At 39.9% G+C, this 17,287-nt stretch overlaps 1 protein-coding gene across 1 annotated transcript in view; it reads left to right on the plus strand.

Annotated features, from left to right (window-relative positions):
- The window catches only part of LOC115112671 (golgin subfamily A member 7B), a 29,180-nt gene extending 12,186 nt beyond the window's left edge, over positions 1–16,994 (plus strand). The window contains exons 3-4 of the mRNA XM_029639699.2: positions 3,632–3,733; positions 13,822–16,994. Of these exons, the coding sequence (XP_029495559.2) occupies positions 3,632–3,733; positions 13,822–13,905 (186 nt within the window). The 3' untranslated portion in view covers positions 13,906–16,994. The remainder of the gene's footprint in view (positions 1–3,631; positions 3,734–13,821) is intronic.
- The last annotated feature ends 293 nt before the right edge of the window (positions 16,995–17,287 follow it).

Consider the following 17,287-nt stretch of genomic DNA (forward strand, 5'->3'; position numbering starts at 1 on the left):
ACTTTTTGGAGAAATGTCCTCTGGTCTGATGAAACAAAAATAGAACAGTTTGGCCATAGTAACCATCTTGCAAGCCGAAGGACACCATCCCAACCGTGAAGCACGGGGGTGGTAGCATCATGTTGTGGGGGTGCTTTGCTGCAGGAGGGGCTGGTGCACTTCACAAAATAGATGGCATCATGAGAAGGGAAAATTATGTGGATATATTGAAGCAACATCTCAAGACATCAGTCAGGAAGTTAAAGCTTGGTCGCAAATGGGTCTTCCAAATGTACAATGACTCCAAGCATACTTCCAAAGTTGTGGAAAAATGACTTAAGGACAACAAAGTTAAGGTATTCGAGTGGCCATCACAAAGCCTTGACCTCAATCCTATATAAAATGTGTGGACAGAACTGAGAGAGTGTGTGCGAGCAAGGAGGCCTTACAAACCTGACTCAGTTACACCAGCTCTGTCAGGAGGAATGGGACAAAATTCACCCAACTTATTGTGGGAAGCTTGTGGAAGGCTACCCGAAACGTTTGACCCAAGTTAATCAATTTAAAGGAAATGCTACCAAATACTAATTGAGTGTATGTAAACTTCTGACCCACTGGGAATGTGATGAGAGAAACAAAAGCTGAAATAAATAATTCTCTCTACTATTATTCTGACATTTCACATTCTTAAAATGAGGTGGTGATCCTAACTGACCTAAAACAGGGAATTTTTATAGGATAAAATGTCAAGAATTGTGAAAACCTGAGTTTAAATGTATTTGGCTAAGATGAATGTAAAATCCCGACTTCAATTGTAAGCACCAATGCTTGATAATTAGTGCATAAACTATTATAAAGGATTAATTGCATGAAGAAATATTTGTGGAAATATATCCCAAAATGAATAATAATAATTTAAAAAGTCCCGTTACAGCTTCTTTTGACAAATAATAATATAATAATATAACTAGCCAGGTGGACAGTTGAAATTATTTGCTGTTTTCCTAAATAAAACCACCAGTGCATAAACAATTGTAAAGGATGATTTTAGAAAATAAATAGCATATTTTATTTTTATGTTAATTATTTACTCGTTTTTGCTTAATAGCCAGAGTGGTCATGTGCTGAATGCATGGACAGCGTGGATATTCTTTAAAAAAGTTACATTTGGAAATAGAGCTGTACCTCTTGATTTATGAGGATTATTTGACTAAGGTATGTAATAGAAACTGCAGAATATGCTCTTTCTGGTACTATATTGAAATCAAAATGTTTTACCTGCATGTGATTCGATAAAGTGATGATCCTTTCCCTGCATCTGTAAATTACAGATCTCTTCATATACAATTTGATAGGCCTGATAGTGTCACCCATTAGATTATTGTCCATGTAATCTTGTCTATCGGCTAACTCTTATTATGTGTGAAATTAGTTTTTGTATAGTTTAGGTGTAGTTTCGATGGGCCGGCCGTGCAGGCTGACTGGCTTCATTTGTTTCCCACTCATCAAGTTGGACAGAGTCAAGGATACAGTATGTTTTGCATTATTCTAAAGGCCTACTGTAACACATAGCATGTTTTAAATTAAATGAGTAAGTTACAGTGAATAAAACAAATTATTAACATGAGCGCCAATGCTGATGAATAGGCATAACACAAACTCATCATTACACTATTGCCATTCTAAATTAAATCAACCTCTTCACCCTCTTTATCATTCAGTTATGCCTAATTTAAATTAGATTGTAAAGTAACTTGCACATTTATTGCCCATCCATCCATTTGTTATTCATTCAGTGGGCTAGCATCGTTTCCTTCGCTGGATAGAGTCAATGATATGTGTTGCATTATTCTAAAGGCCTACTGCAACATGTAGCATGTTTTTGTTTCCCTTACAATACATTTGATTAGTAATAGAGTTATAGTAAATAAAACAGTCACTAACAGCTTATTTGTACAAAGTAAAATGTAAAAGAGAATGGTATCAACCGCCATGACGCGCAGTCAAATTATTTGCTGCTGATAAATAGGCATAACACAAACTCATCATTACACTATTGTCGTTCTAAATTAAGTCATCCTCTTCACCCTCCTTATCATTCAGTTAGGCCTAATTTAAATTAAATTGTGAAGTAAGGTGCACAATTATCGCCCATTGCTGATCCTCAACACTGGGGCCCCTCAGGGGTGTGTGCTTAGTCCCCTCCTATACTCCCTGTTCACCCATGACTGCGTGGCCAAACATGACTCCAACACCATCATTAAGTTTGCTGATGACACAACAGTAGACCTGATCACCGACAATGATGAGACAGCCTATAGGGAGGAGGTCAGAGACCTGGCAGTGTGGTGCCAGGATAACAACCTCTCCCACAATGTGAGCTAGACAAAGGAGCTGATCGTGGACTACAGGAATATGCGGGCCAAACAGGCCCCCATTAACATCAACGGGGCTGTAGTGGAGCGGGTCGAGAGTTTCAAGTTCCTTGGTGTTCACATAACCAACAAACTAACATGGTCCAAGCACACCAAGACAGATGTGAATAGGGCATGACGAAACCTATTCCCCCTCAGGAGACTGAAAAGATTTGGCATGGGTCCTCAGATCCTCAAAGGTTTTAGAGCTGTACCATCGAGAGCATCCTGACGGGATGCATCAGCTAATGAAATGGCTTCCAATTCTATTTGCATGGAATGCTGCTGCTACTCTCTGTTATTATCTATGCATAGTCACTTTAATAACTCTACCTACATGTACATATTACCTCGACCCTGGTGCCCCTGCACATTGACTCTGTATCGGTACCCCCTGTATATAGCCCCGGTATTGTTTTATTTACTGCTGCTCTTTAATAATTTGTTATTCTTATCTCTTTAAAACTCTATTGTTGGTTTAAGGGCTTGTAAGTAAGCATTTAACTGTCTACTACACCTGTTGTATTCAGCGCATCTGACAAATAACATTTGTTTGATGTTGATTTGATTTAACAACCCAGTAACTAGCCTTGCACAAGCCTTGGCAGGAGCAGGAGCTTATCTCCTGTTTCTGTAGCGTGAGGCAGCTGATGTACAAGTACACCCTTTGGACAGGAAGCAGGGCCCAGGAAGTTCAACCAAACACTGCAGACAGTTCATCCAAAAATAGGAATTACACTGAAAAAAGAGCATCTCAACAATTACCAACCAATGTCTCCAAATTATGGACGAAAGCTTTTAAATGGAAAAGAGAGAAATGTTTAGAAAAGTTCAAACGGTGAAAAACTCTGAGTCTTCAATTCTGATTTCTCTAACTCACTGGGTCTCACTCAACATGAGTTCTTTGGAAGTGTGTGTTAGAATAACGTAGTGTCCTATACACTGGGTTTTGCTTATGTTTGTGCTTTAGACTGGATAGAGACAAGCAGCTGTAGACAGAAAGACAAGCAGACATAGACAGAAAGAATTAGTGCAAGTAATTTCTTCCATTCATAATTTCTTCCACTCTGTGGGGCACATGAGGGGGAGGGTAAAGAGGGGTGCAAATGCAAAAGCAAGGGGCAGGGATTTATAGCCTTGTCCTCATTTCACCTCTTACATATTTTATTCTAAGCAACATCCTCTCCATCTCTCCCTCTTCTCCCTCTGCCTCTTTCTCTCTCCCCTCACTCTATCAGGTATTGAAGAAGATCTCAGGGTATATCCAGGAACAGAATGAGAAGATCTACGCTCCCAGAGGTCTGCTACTGACCGATCCTGTTGAGAGAGGCATGAGAGTCGTATCCTTTTTGAGCAATACATTGATCTATTGTCACGGCAGGTCTTCTTACCAAAAGTTAGCGATTTGATTATAGAGGTTAGGGTTAGGTGTCTTACAAGACATAGATTTCCTTAAAGTTGACTGCTGGTGATTAAAGTGACTAGGCAAAGCCTCGTAGAATAAACGTTTAGAGGGTTAGGGCGACTTCAGTGTGGTTTCAGTAACCGTTGCATAAATGTAACACTACTGTAAATTTCTGATAAGACTGCGCACGCACAAAATATTGAGTTTTATAAACTTGGCACACCCCGTACATAGACGTGCCCGTTATAAAATCAAGTCCTGTCGTACATTATAATTCCACTTGAATAACGCCCATAATTCACCTTTTATGGTGACAAATAATGCCCTTATTTGCTGTATACTTTGGAAGTATTGGAATTAGGGCAATACAGTATCTAGGGGAAATAGCAATGGCAAACTTTATAAAATATCTGTGGCGGCAGAATGTTTTTTTAAAAGTGACATTTGCTGTTTCTGACCGTTTCTGCAAGACAAAATCAATTGCAAATAGTTGTGGACCTGTAAACAGATCGCTTGAATGCAATAATGTTTTGCATCCACTTTTTTTCGCTGAATCTACATTAGCTTATCTATTTACTACTGTGACTTGGGTCCAGTTAAATGAGAGATAAGACGAATGGTAGCCTATACTAACTTGCTGTAGGCCAATAGGTTATTTTGTGAGTGGTCTATGAAACCATCAAAGTCAGAAAAGATGAAGAATTTATTCTGCAATGATCATGGAAATGTAATACTCCAATATTTCACAATAATGCCTTGCGATCTGAAGGGCAGCCTTTTGCATCCTCCCAATGCTCCAACTGTGGGAACTGTACCCTTGCCGATATCATGTACAGTAATGGTTTGAGAACATTCCTAGATTTGAAAGATACATACACATTACCAGGCAACTCCTTTTTTCTTTCCAATTATGGGATTTATAAATAAACTATCTGGGCTCTGTCGTAGAAATTCTAATCAAAGGGACGAGAGACTGCAGATTCTTTCAAACAACACTTTATTATAAGATTTGCAAAAATGTAACAGTTAACAACGCACTAAAACAGTTGTGCAGTGTCGGTTCTCAGCTTTTATAGAGAAGCACATCCTTTTTGTAAAAAATGGCCTTTGAATGATTTGGTATCTAGTGAAGAGCTCTTTGGCTACACCCATTCAGCATTGTTCGCACCCTCTTAAGCTTTAGCCCCACCCATCTCGTTTCGCTTTTGGAGTGTTCAGAGCGCACACTTGATGCTCTGGCCAATGATTTGTTTACCTCTGGATAACATGAAAGAGCCTAACCAGCTCTGCTGGCAACAATTTCATTGCGCTTTTTTTGCCGACGTTTACTGACACACGCCATATTCAACGGGTGTTGTACACTTTAGCGTAAGACATGTAGCTAACTAGCTAGCAAGGTAAACAATGAAGCTAGCAAGGTAAACAACGTGTAAGATCACACACTTCACGTAACGTTAGCTAACGAGCCAGCCAGATAATGTTAGCTAGTTAAACAACAATGTAATTAGTGCCAAATCATGTTGTTACTACCCTGCATGAATCTGCTGGAAGCTAACCAACCAGGTTCAATGTTAGCTAGCTGACATTAGGCTCTAACTAGTAACGCAAATGGCTCTTGGATACGAATAATAACGTCATATGCGTAACCTTAGCTAGGAGGCCAGCCGGCTAAAGTTAGCTAGCTAGCTAACAGTACACTTTAGCTTAAGACATGTAGCTAGCTAGCTAGGTAAACAATGAACCTAGCTAGGTAAACAATGTGTAAGATCACACATGTCAAATTAAGTAACGTTAGCTAGGGAGCCAGCCAGCTAATGTTAGCTAGCTAGCTAACAGGACACTTTAGCTTGAAATGAAACCACTTTCTGTCAAAATTACAAACGTGTAATATCTGAAAATGTAGCTAGCTAGACTATCTTACCCGTATATATATCATCAAGCATGATGGATGTGTCTCCCTTTCACGGATGCCATGCCACGGTTGCCCTTAGTTTGAAGATGTAATCCAGAGACAGATGTTGTCTCCATCTCTTTAGCTATCAAATTCAAAACTTGATCCTCCAGGTGGAGAGTGACACTTATTCAGCTCCACTGCACGATACATTTGAAAAAAAGCTTACCCAACACAGACTGACCAGCTCAAATAGACATAAGCCTTCTATATGGCAGACCAATCCAAACTCCTCTCACGGCATGCACACTCATTAATGTCAGACAATCATGGCTAGTGGGAAGGCTTGTAATTTAAAGATTGTATTTGTATTTACAGATGGCATAAAAGTTGTTATTAAGGCACATGAAAGTTCACATGTTCCAGAAGGCATTTCTGCCAAAAAACGCATTTTGATTAAAAAATATATATAATTAAAATGGCTCTCCTTTGAAGTCATGACTTGCGACATACACCTAGTTTTCTGAAATGGGTACGTATGAGGAAATCAGTCAACTGAAATTAATTTGGCACTAATCTATGGATATCACATGACTAGTATTACAGATATGCATCTGTTGGTCACAGATACCTTTAAAAAAATGGGCCTCACAATGGGCCTCAGGATCTCATCACAGTATTTCTGTGCATTCAACTTGATAAAATCATCGATAAAACATCGATAAAATGCAACTGTGTTTGTTGTCCTGCCTACCATAACCACACCGCCACCATGGGGCACCCTGTTCACAACGCTGACATCCGCAAACCGCTCGCCACACGACTACACACTTGGTCTACTGTTGTGAGGCCGGTTGGATGTACTGCCAAATTCCCTAAAATGACATTGGAGTCAGTTTATGGTAGAGAATGAACATTAAATTATCTGGCAACAGCTCTGGTGGACATTCCTGAAGTCAGCATGCCAATTGCACACTCCTTCAAAACTTGAGATATCTGTGGCATTGTGTTGTGTTACAAAACTGCACATTTTAGAGTGGCTTTTTATTGTCCCCAGCACAAGGGGTGTGTGTAATGATCATGCTGTTTAATAAGATTATTGATATGCCACACCTGTCAGGTGGATGGAATATCTTGTCAATGGAGAAATTCTCACTAACAGGGATGTAAACACATTTGTGCTCAAAATTAGAGCAAAATAAGATTTTTTTTGCGTATGAACAATTTCTGGGATCTTTTATTTCAGCTCATGAAACATGGGACCAACACTGTGTATGTAATCATGTTGCGTTTCGGTAAAATACCAAGGAAATCCTTTACTATGAAATTAGCCCCAACTGTTGTCTGTGTCCCCTAAATCAGGTAGGTATATTCCTTCATGATGTGGGAGTGCCCTGCAGTTTGTGTCTTCAGAAAGTATTTACACCCTTTGACTTTTTCCACATTTTGTTGTTAGATGTTGTGTCCCTGGCCTATACATACTGGCCCATAATGTCAAAGTGGAATTATGTTTTTAGAAATGTTTACAAATTATTTAAAAATTAAAAGCTAAAATGTCTTGAGTCAATAAGTATTCAAGCCCTTTGTTATGGCAAGCTTAAATAAGTTCAGAAGTAAAAATGTTCTTAACAAGTCACACAATAGGTTACATGGACTCTATGTGCAATAATAGTGTTTAACATGATTTTTGAATGACTACCTCATCTCTGTACCCCACAAAGACAAGGGAGGTTTTCCAATACCTCGCAAAGAATGGCACCTATTGGTAGATGGGTAAAAAAAAACAGACATTGAATATCCCTTTGAGTATTGTGAAATTATAAATTACACTTTGGTGTATCAATACATGGTGTCATGTATTGTCGTGTATCAATACACCCAGTCATTACAAAGATACAGATGTCCTTCCTAACTCAGTTGCCAGAGAGGAAGGAAACTGCTCAGGGATTTCACCATGAGTCCAATGGTGACTTTTAACCTCTTCAGTCGACCCTCTACTTTTTTGAACATTTTGTTAAAAATCGCGCAACATTTCAGCGCCCTGCTACTCATGCCAGGAATATAGTACGTTCATATGGTTAGAATGTGTGGATAGGAAACCCTCGGACGTTTTTAAAACTGGTTAAATCACGACTGTGGCTATTACATAACGTGCGTTACATCGGAAAGCGCAGGAAAACCTGATCACAGAAAATGGAAATAAATATCCTTGCGCCACTTCCAGCAATTGTTAACAGTGAGCCGAATTAGATAAGACCGAGCATTCAACTCCCACAGCATCCCCATGTTGTCTAGAGTCTTGTGAATTTAATCATCTTTGATTCTTGGTTGAACCGAAAGAGGGGCACCGCTTACCTCCGGTCTCCACCCAGATCATTCCGGAAGAGCTCTCTCCTGAAATTTTTTCCAAGACGACAGCTAATGATATTTACATCGCCTACGGATGATTTTTATCGCTTATTAACGTTTACTAATACCTAAAGTAGCATTACAAACGTATTTCGAAGTGTTTTGTGAAAGTTTATCGTCTACTTTTTGAATTTTAAAAAATGACGTTACGTTGTGAAATCGCTGTTTTTTTCGTTTATCACACAGTCTACATATAACGATATCTTGGCTTTATATGGCCCGATTTAATCGAAATAAAGACCCAATAGTGTTTATGGGACATCTAGGAGTGCCAACAAAGAAGATGGTGAAAGGTAATGACTGTTTTCTATTTTATTGTGCGGTTTGTGTAACGCCGAAATGCTAATTATTTTGTTTACGTCCCCTGCTGTGCTTTTCTGTTGTAGTGTATTGGTGCATGCTATCAGATAATAGCTTCTCATGCTGTCGCCGAAAAGCATTTTAAAAATCGGACTTGTTGCCTGGATTCACAACGAGTGTAGCTTTAATTTGATACCCTGCATGTGTATTTTAATGAACTTTTGAGTTTTAACTAATACTATTAGCATTTAGCGTAGCGCATTTGCATTTCCAGAGCTCTAGTTGGGACGCAAGCGTCCCAAGTAGAGGCAACAGGTTAAACAGTTACAGAGTTTAATGGCTGTGATAGGAGAAAACTGAGGATTGATCAATAACATTGTAGTTACTCCGCAATACTAACCTAAATGAGAAAGTGAATAGAAGGAAGCCTGTACAGAATAACAATATTCCAAAACATGCATCCTGTTTGCAATGTAACAATTTTCGTCCTCCTCTTCTGAGGAGGAGTAGGAAGGATCGGACCAATGTGCAGCGTGGTAAGTGTTCATGATATGATTTTAATGAAATATAACTGAACACAGAAAACAAAAGAATAAGAGAATAAATGGAAACCGACACAGTCCCGTATGGAGCAAACACTGACTCTGAAAATAATCACCCACAACCAACGTGTGGAAAACAGGCTACCTAAGTCTGATTCTCAATCAGAGACAACGATCAACAGCTGCCTCTGATTGAGAACCGTACCAGGCCAAACACAGAAATACAACATAGAAAAAAGAACATAGACTACCCACCCCAACTCACGCCCTGACCAAACCAACCCAAAGACATAATAAAGGAACTAAGGTGAGAACGTGACATGCAATAAGGCACTAAAGTAAAACTGCATAAAATGTGCTGAAGAAATTAACTTTATGTTTTGAATACAATGTGTTTTGTTTGGGGAAAATCCAACACAATCCATCACTGATTACCACTCTTCATATTTTCAAGCATGGTGGTGGTTGCATCATGTTATGGGTATGCATACCCATAACTAGGGATTTTTGGGGGGATAAAAATAATATAGCGAAGCATAGGCAAAATCCTAGAAATTCACCTTTGAGCACGACAATAACCTAAAACACCACACCAAATATGGAGTTGCTTACCAAGACGACATTGAATGTTCCTGAGTGGTTTAGTTACAGTTTTGACTTAAATAGGCTTGAAAATCTATAGCAAGACTTGAAACTGGCTGTGTACCAATGATCAACAACCAAATTAACAGAGCTTGAAGAATGTTTTAAATAATTATGTGCAAATATTGTACAATCCAGGTTTGCAAAAACTTACCCAGAAAAACACATCTGTAATCGCTGCTAAAGGTGATTCTAACATGTATTGTGTCAAGGGTGTGAATACTTATATGAATTAGATATTTCTGTATTTTTTTTTTTTTAATGTGCAACATTTTCTAAAAACATGTTGTTACTTTGTTATTATGGGGTATTGTGTGTAGATGGGTGAGAAAACAATCAATTGAATACATTTTGAATTCAGGATGTAACACAACAAAATCTATAATAAGTTTGTATAGCGTGCATACTGGTGGTAGGGAAATCAGGCGCAGGAGAGCAAAGACTGTTACAAGGACGCAGTTTAATGATAAAAATCACTGTGGAACAAAAAACATATAAACAATGGGACAAAACCCCAGACATAACGTGCACAAGCACTTACAAAAAACAATACCGGACAAGGACATGTGGGGAACAGAGGGTTAAATACACAACATGTAATTGATGGAATTGAAACCAGGTGTGTGGGAAGACAAGACAAGACAAATGGAAAATGAAAGGTGGATCGGCGATGGCTAGAATACCGGTGAGGTCGACCGCAGAACGTCGCCCGAACAAGGAGAGGGACCGACTTCGGAGGTAGTCGTGACAAAGTTTAAGGATAAATCCACCCAAAATCACTAATTCCTTTAACTTTTTTGCGAATAAATGTTTCATTTTGGTGTTATAAATCCTCTTAGGGCTCTTGCGAATTTTCGCAGCTTTTTGTTAAAAATCGCGCAACATTTCAGCGCCCTGCTACTCATGCCAGGAATATAGTATATGCATATGATTAGTATGTGTGGATAGAAAACACTCAGACGTTTCTAAAACTGGTTAAATCACGGCTGTGACTATAACAGAACGTGCGTTTCATCGAAAAGTGCAGGAAAATCTGATCACTGAAAATGGGAAAATATATCCATGCGCCACTTCAACCATTTGTTAAAAGTGACCCACAATAAATGGGGCCGAGGTTGCAATACCTCCAGCTTCCACACGATGTCAACAGTCTTGTCATTTGTCTCGGATTTGTTTCTTGGTCAAACCGAAACAAGGCAGCCGATTTATTCTGGTCTCCGACAGGATGTTTTGGTTGAGAAATATCCGGACATGATTTCAAGACGTGAAGCTATAGAATATACATCGCCCCGTGATCATTTTGATAGATTATTAACGTTTACTAATACCTAAAGTTGCATTACTAAAGTATTTCGAAGTGTTTTGTGAAAGTTTATCGTCAACTTTTTTAATTTTTAAAAATGACATTGCGTTATCAATCTCAGTTTTTTCCTTGATTACACAGTCTTCATAGATCGATATCTAGGCTATATATGGACCGATTTAATCGAAAAAAAGACCAAAATAAATGTTTATGGGACATCTAGGAGTGCCAAGAAAGAAGCTCGTCAAAGGTAATGAATGTTTTATATTTTATTTCTGCGTTTTGGGTAGCGCCAGCTACAGCAAAATCTGTCGTGTTAGGTGACGTTGCAGTATTTTTGGGGTACATGCTATCAGATAATAGCTTCTCATGCTTTCGCCGAAAAGCATTTTACAAATCTGACTTGGTGGATAGATTCACAACGAGTGTAGCTTTAATTCACTACCTTGAATGTGTATTTTAATGAAAGTTTAATGAAAGTTTGAGTTTTATCAAAAACTATAGGTGGCGCTCTGAAATTCCGCTGAGTGATGTTCCTGCATGGGAACAGTATTCTGCGTCATCCTTAAGAAGATTTATAATAAGGTTGGTAGCAACATGGAAAATCGCTGTGGAAATCTGTTTCAGCTCATGTCAACTACAAAATCCACAGTTCAATGCTCTCTATGGGCTGACTGGCTAGCTAGATAGATAGATAGCAAACATACCAACACACAATAATTCAAAAGACTATATCAGCATGTATTTCTTAGTTAGCTGTAAAATTGCCTAAACAAACGGCATTATCAATTTAGGAGTTTACAATCTCGCCATGTTCAACCTGTAGATCGATGTGACTTACAGAGTGGAGTCTAACATTCACAACGGTGATTCTGGGACAAGGAGCTCTATCCTTCAAGGATTAAATGGGAGTCTATTGGGCATTAGACCAAACATTATCACAAATTTCGTCAACAAGAAGTACAATATTACAAATATTTTCTGAGATGTGCGATAATTAATTTGCTATCTGTTGAATCATATAGCTTTGGAATCATGACATTACATACTTTCGAGGAAAATAAGCATGTTTCTCAACATACAGTATACACTGTATGAGAAGGGATTGCGTGGCGATTAGCTTTGCAACTGCATGACGCAGCATGACAACGTGGACGCAATTGGTCGACAGTCTGCTGGATGGGGTGTATACGTTCCTTCATTCATTGGATTCCTATCTCCTTCCTATAATATCTCTGACAACTCCAACATGCAAAGCACCCTGGACTAAAAAGGCAGATTCATAGGAAAAATGTTCTAGACCCTCCGTTAAATTACAAATTTCTTGAGATAGGAATATTGCAAAAATATGATCAATGGCTCATTTGAGAAAAGACATCCTCCCGAGTATTGAAATCTGTATAAAAGATGTTTTCACGATCTAAAAGTTGTATTCCTATTAACTTCCAGTGTAGTGAGGCGACTTTAGCACGGTGCTACGTAATACCGACCGGATTTCTGCCTGCTTGAACACCAATAACTCAGATACACATGAAAACATATATTTACAGAGGGAATCAATAGAATATCACTCAGACATGCACAAAAATCAAATCAACCAATCAAATGTATATACAAAGCCCTTTTTACATCAGCCGATGTCACAAAGTGCTATACAAATCAAATTTATTTATATAGCCCTTCGTACATCAGCTGATATCTCAAAGTGCTGTACAGAAACCCAGCCTAAAACCCCAAAACAGCAAGCAATGCAGGTGTAGAAGCACGGTAGCTAGGAAAAACTCCAGAGAAAGGCAGGAACCTAGGAAGAAACCTAGGGAGGAACCAGGCCTCTTCTAGCTGTGCCGGGTTGAGATTATAACAGGACATGGCCAAGATGTTCAAACGTTCATAGATGACCAGCAGGGTCAAATAATAATAATAATCACAGTTGTTGTAGAGTGTGCAACAGGTCAGCACCTCAGGAGTAAATGTCAGTTGGCTTTTCATAGCCGAGCATTCAGAGTTAGAGACAGGTCAGGGTTCCATAGGCAGGCAGACAGAACAGTTGAAACTGGAGCAGCAGCACGACCAGGTGGACTGGGGACAGCAAGGAGTCATCAGGCCAGGTAGTCCCGAGGCATGGTCCCAGTGCTCAGGTCCTCCAGGAGAGGAGGGAGAAAGAATTAAAGGGAACATACTTAAATTCACACAGGAAAAATAGGCCAGACATAACAGACGGCAGTTAACCCACTGTTCCTAGGCCGTCATTGAAAATAAGAATTTGTTCTTAACTGACTTGCCTAGTTAAATAAAGGTACAATAAAAATTTAATAAACTTACCCTAGCATCCTGGAGGCAAAAGCAATACAACATTCAAAATGTGTTACCCTTTCTTTAAAAAGATGAAGACTTTCTAAAGACTATGTAAATACTTCTGGATGGAGACATGTGCTGGGTGGGGTTGGGGGAATGGAATGGGAGTTTGATGGTGTTTATACTGAATGTATTATTACCTAAATGCTGTATTTATTTCTTACTGTTATTTTTATTTTGAGTGGCAGCCTACAGGTATTTGTTTTAAATAAACATATGAAAATAAATAAATTAAGACTAAAATCACCAGGAATACAGCAAAAATGTGTTTAATTTAGGAAATCTGTTCCTAAGTATTCCCACAACAAACAAAACAGACATGTGATCGTGTCTCAATGTAATCAAGGTATGAAATTATTGTTATTTTAAAATACAATCTATTATTTGGCTTAGTTTTGGTCAATTTGCAGTGTACAAATTATTAGAATGATTTTCCGTCCCCCCGACCATTCTTTCAGAATAAAATTGTCCCATGGCTGAATCTAGTTGCCGACCCCTGGCCTAGAGTATACCCCTTATCCCCAATCTGTGTACATATATTACCCCCTTCCCTCCCACTCCTTAACCCCTGTGCCCTCCAGATCGAGGTGAGTGTGTTTGAAGACCGCGGTTCCAGCGGCTCTAGCCCCAGCAGCAATGTGTCGTCTGGAATCAGCCAGCGGTGACTGGAGGAACAGCACCAGGGATATGGGTACCAACAACACCACCACCACCACCACCACAGAGGCAGCGGATCCCTCACCAACATCCGCATGCTGAAACATGAGAGCACACGCTTCTGAATATAGATGTATATGTAATCAATATACTATCTCTAGTTATGAGTATAGATGTGTATGTAATCAAAATACCATCTATTGTTCTGAGTATAGATGTATATGTGATACAGGAAATAGATATTGAATGTATATACTATCTATAGTTCTGAGTCAGGAAGGAGAGAGAGAAAGGCCAGGATTTGTAGGCTACTCTCAACAGGAAACTGAAGTACCATGAGGCCAGGAGCTGACACATGCAATGATATAATGTTCAAGCAGGCACACACCAAGTCAAACACTCTAAACACACATCATTGAATATCTAACAGAATATCTAATATCTAACAATATGCTTACACTCATATTTCTGCACACTTTCCCAACCTTCTACTCCTTTACCCATGACCATTCTACTTTTTCACCATTCCCTGTGTTTCCATGAGTTTAATTATGATCATTATGCCATATCCAATACATCACTGTCATCCTCAGTTGCGTTCAACATTCAATCATGAGCAGCAAGAAACAATTGTTATCACTAGGATTGACTATTTTGAAGCAACATTATAACTACAGCAGTAGTATAACTATCACGTTGAATGCTGGCAACTTACTGGTAATCTTCTGGAAAAGACGCTTCATTTCAGGCAGTGCGAGAACGAGGTCAGTGCATTGTGAATGCTTTCAGTGTGTTTGTGAAGGACTGCTAGTTATTATTGGTAATATTACATGTATCTGTCTGGGACTTCAAACTGAAACACCTTGGATTATTTATCAATGCTCATTCAGAGCATTGGGTGCTGAAGATCAATATCACAGCTGAAGGTTACACTCACACACGCAGCCGCATGTGCAAAACACACAGACTCATACACTCAGGCGCATATGCAAACATACACTCACGCACACACACATGCACACACAGGCAAATGCGCAAACACACACACACACCTGTGGCCACTGGCCTTGGGTTCCTGCATACAATATCCTGGCAGCCACATATCCATGTGGTCTCAGGTCACACACACACACACACACACACACACACACACACACACACACACAGGCACATACTGTGCATTAGGAAAGTATTCAGAACTCTTGACTTTTTCCACATTTTGTTACGTTACAGCCTTATTCTAAAATGTATTAAATATTTTTTTCCCTCATCAATCTACACACAATACCACATAATGACAAAGCAAAAACAGTTTTTTAGAAATGTTAGCAAATGAGATTTGAAATTGACCTCGGGTGCATCCTGTTTCCATTGATCACCCTTGAGATATTTCTAAAACTTTATTGGAGTCCACCTGTGGAAAATTCAATTGATTGGACATGATGGAAAGGCACACACCTGTCTATATAATGTCCCACAGTTGACAGTGCATGTCAGAGCAAAAACAAAGCCATGAGGTTGAAGGAATTGTTCATAGAGCTCCGAGACAGGATTGTGTCGAGGCACAGATCTGCAGAAGGGTACCAAAAAATGTCTGCAGCATTGAAGGTCCCCAAGAACACAGTGGCCTCCATCATTCTTAAATGGAAGACGTTTGAAACCACCAAGACTCTTCCCAGAGCTGGCCGCCCTGCCAAACTGAGCAATCAGGGGAGAAGGGTGGTGACCAAGAACCCTATGGTCACTCTGACAGAACTCCAGATTCCTCTGTGGAGATGGGAGAATCTTCCAGAAGGACAACCATCTCTGCAGCACTCCACCCACTCTTCAGTAAAAGGCACATGACAGCCCGCTTGGAATTTGGCAAAATGTACCTAAAGACTCTCGGACCTTGAGAAACAAGATTATCTGGTCTGATGAAACCAAGACTGAACCCTTTGGCCTGAATGCCAAGCGTCACGTCTGGAGGAAACCTGGCACCATCCCTACGGTGAAGCATGGTGGTGGCAGCATCATGCTGTTGGGATGTTTTTCAGCGGCAGGAAATTAGAGACTTGTCAGGAGCAAGGGCATGATGAACGGAGCAAAGAACACAGAGATCGTTGACCTCAGACTGGGGGCGAAGGTTCACCTTTCAACATGACAACGACCCTAAGCAGCCAAGACAACGCAGTACGGGCTTCGGGGCAAGTCTCTGAACATCCTTGAGTGGCCCAGCCAGAGCCCGGACTTGAACCCAATTGAACATCTCTGAAGAGACCTGAAAATAGCTGTGCAGCGACGCTCACCATCCAACCTGACAGAGCTTTGGAGGCTCTGCAGAGAAGAATGGGATCAACTCCCCAAAGCTTGTAAACTCCCCAAGCTTGTAGCGTCATACCTAAGAAGACTCTAGGCTGTAATCGCTGCCAAAGATGCTTCAACAAAGTTCTGAATAAAGGGTCTGAATAGTTATGTAAATGTGATATTTCAGAATGATTTTTTTATATAAATTTGCAAAAATGTATAAAACCCTGCTTTTTTTGCTTTGTCATCATGGGGTTTGTGTGTAGATTGATGAGGGAAAAAACTATTTAATCCATTTTAGAATGAGGCTGAAAAAGTATACTTTCCGAATGCATTGTACTCTCTCTTTCTCTCTCTCTCTCTCTCTCTCTCTCTCTCTCTCTCTCTCTCTCTCTCTCGCTCTCTCTCCTTCTCCCCTCCCTCCCTCTCTCCCACACACTCAGCCAAGCAGTGTTCTCTGTGGTCTCAGCTCATTGGAATCACAAGCAAACCTCCATCCCTTTAATATAGCCATGCTAGTCCCTGCCCTGGCCTGTAGCACTGCTAAACTGCCTGGCTAATTGCAGATTATTCGTCGCTCCAAACGAGGCCTGTATAAAGCTTATTTAGACAGATATGGTTCACAGCGGATTGACTCAGTGTAGTTTTAACACTACAGCTGGATAACGACTGCTCTCTGGTTCTCTGGTCTCTCCGTATATGAATGGGTGCTAATAATGATGGCCCCTAGTATGTATGTTGGATTATTCTCCCCGCGCATGCACTCTCACATACACTCATACATGCACACACACACTTTCTCTCAAACACAGACACAAAGAGGGATAATTGAGCCTTTCTCACAATGGACATAACTGACTGCCTCTCTATGGGAGAGAGAGAGAGATCAGTTGAATAGGAGTAAAGTGGAGACTGATTACATTTCTCTATGCCAGCTGGGTCTGACTGGGTTTTCCTCTGTGGACTCTTGGCTATCACAGTCAACCATAGAGATGGATAAAATAACATAAAGCAATATTGCCATGGGTATAACTTCTGTGTTATCAAACCACACAATGGGACTTCAAAGCAAGTGGCTGAGTCCCATTGACCCTGCACATAATG

Source organism: Oncorhynchus nerka, linkage group LG28 (assembly GCF_034236695.1).
Source record: "Oncorhynchus nerka isolate Pitt River linkage group LG28, Oner_Uvic_2.0, whole genome shotgun sequence".
NCBI classification, from domain to species: domain Eukaryota; kingdom Metazoa; phylum Chordata; class Actinopteri; order Salmoniformes; family Salmonidae; genus Oncorhynchus; species Oncorhynchus nerka.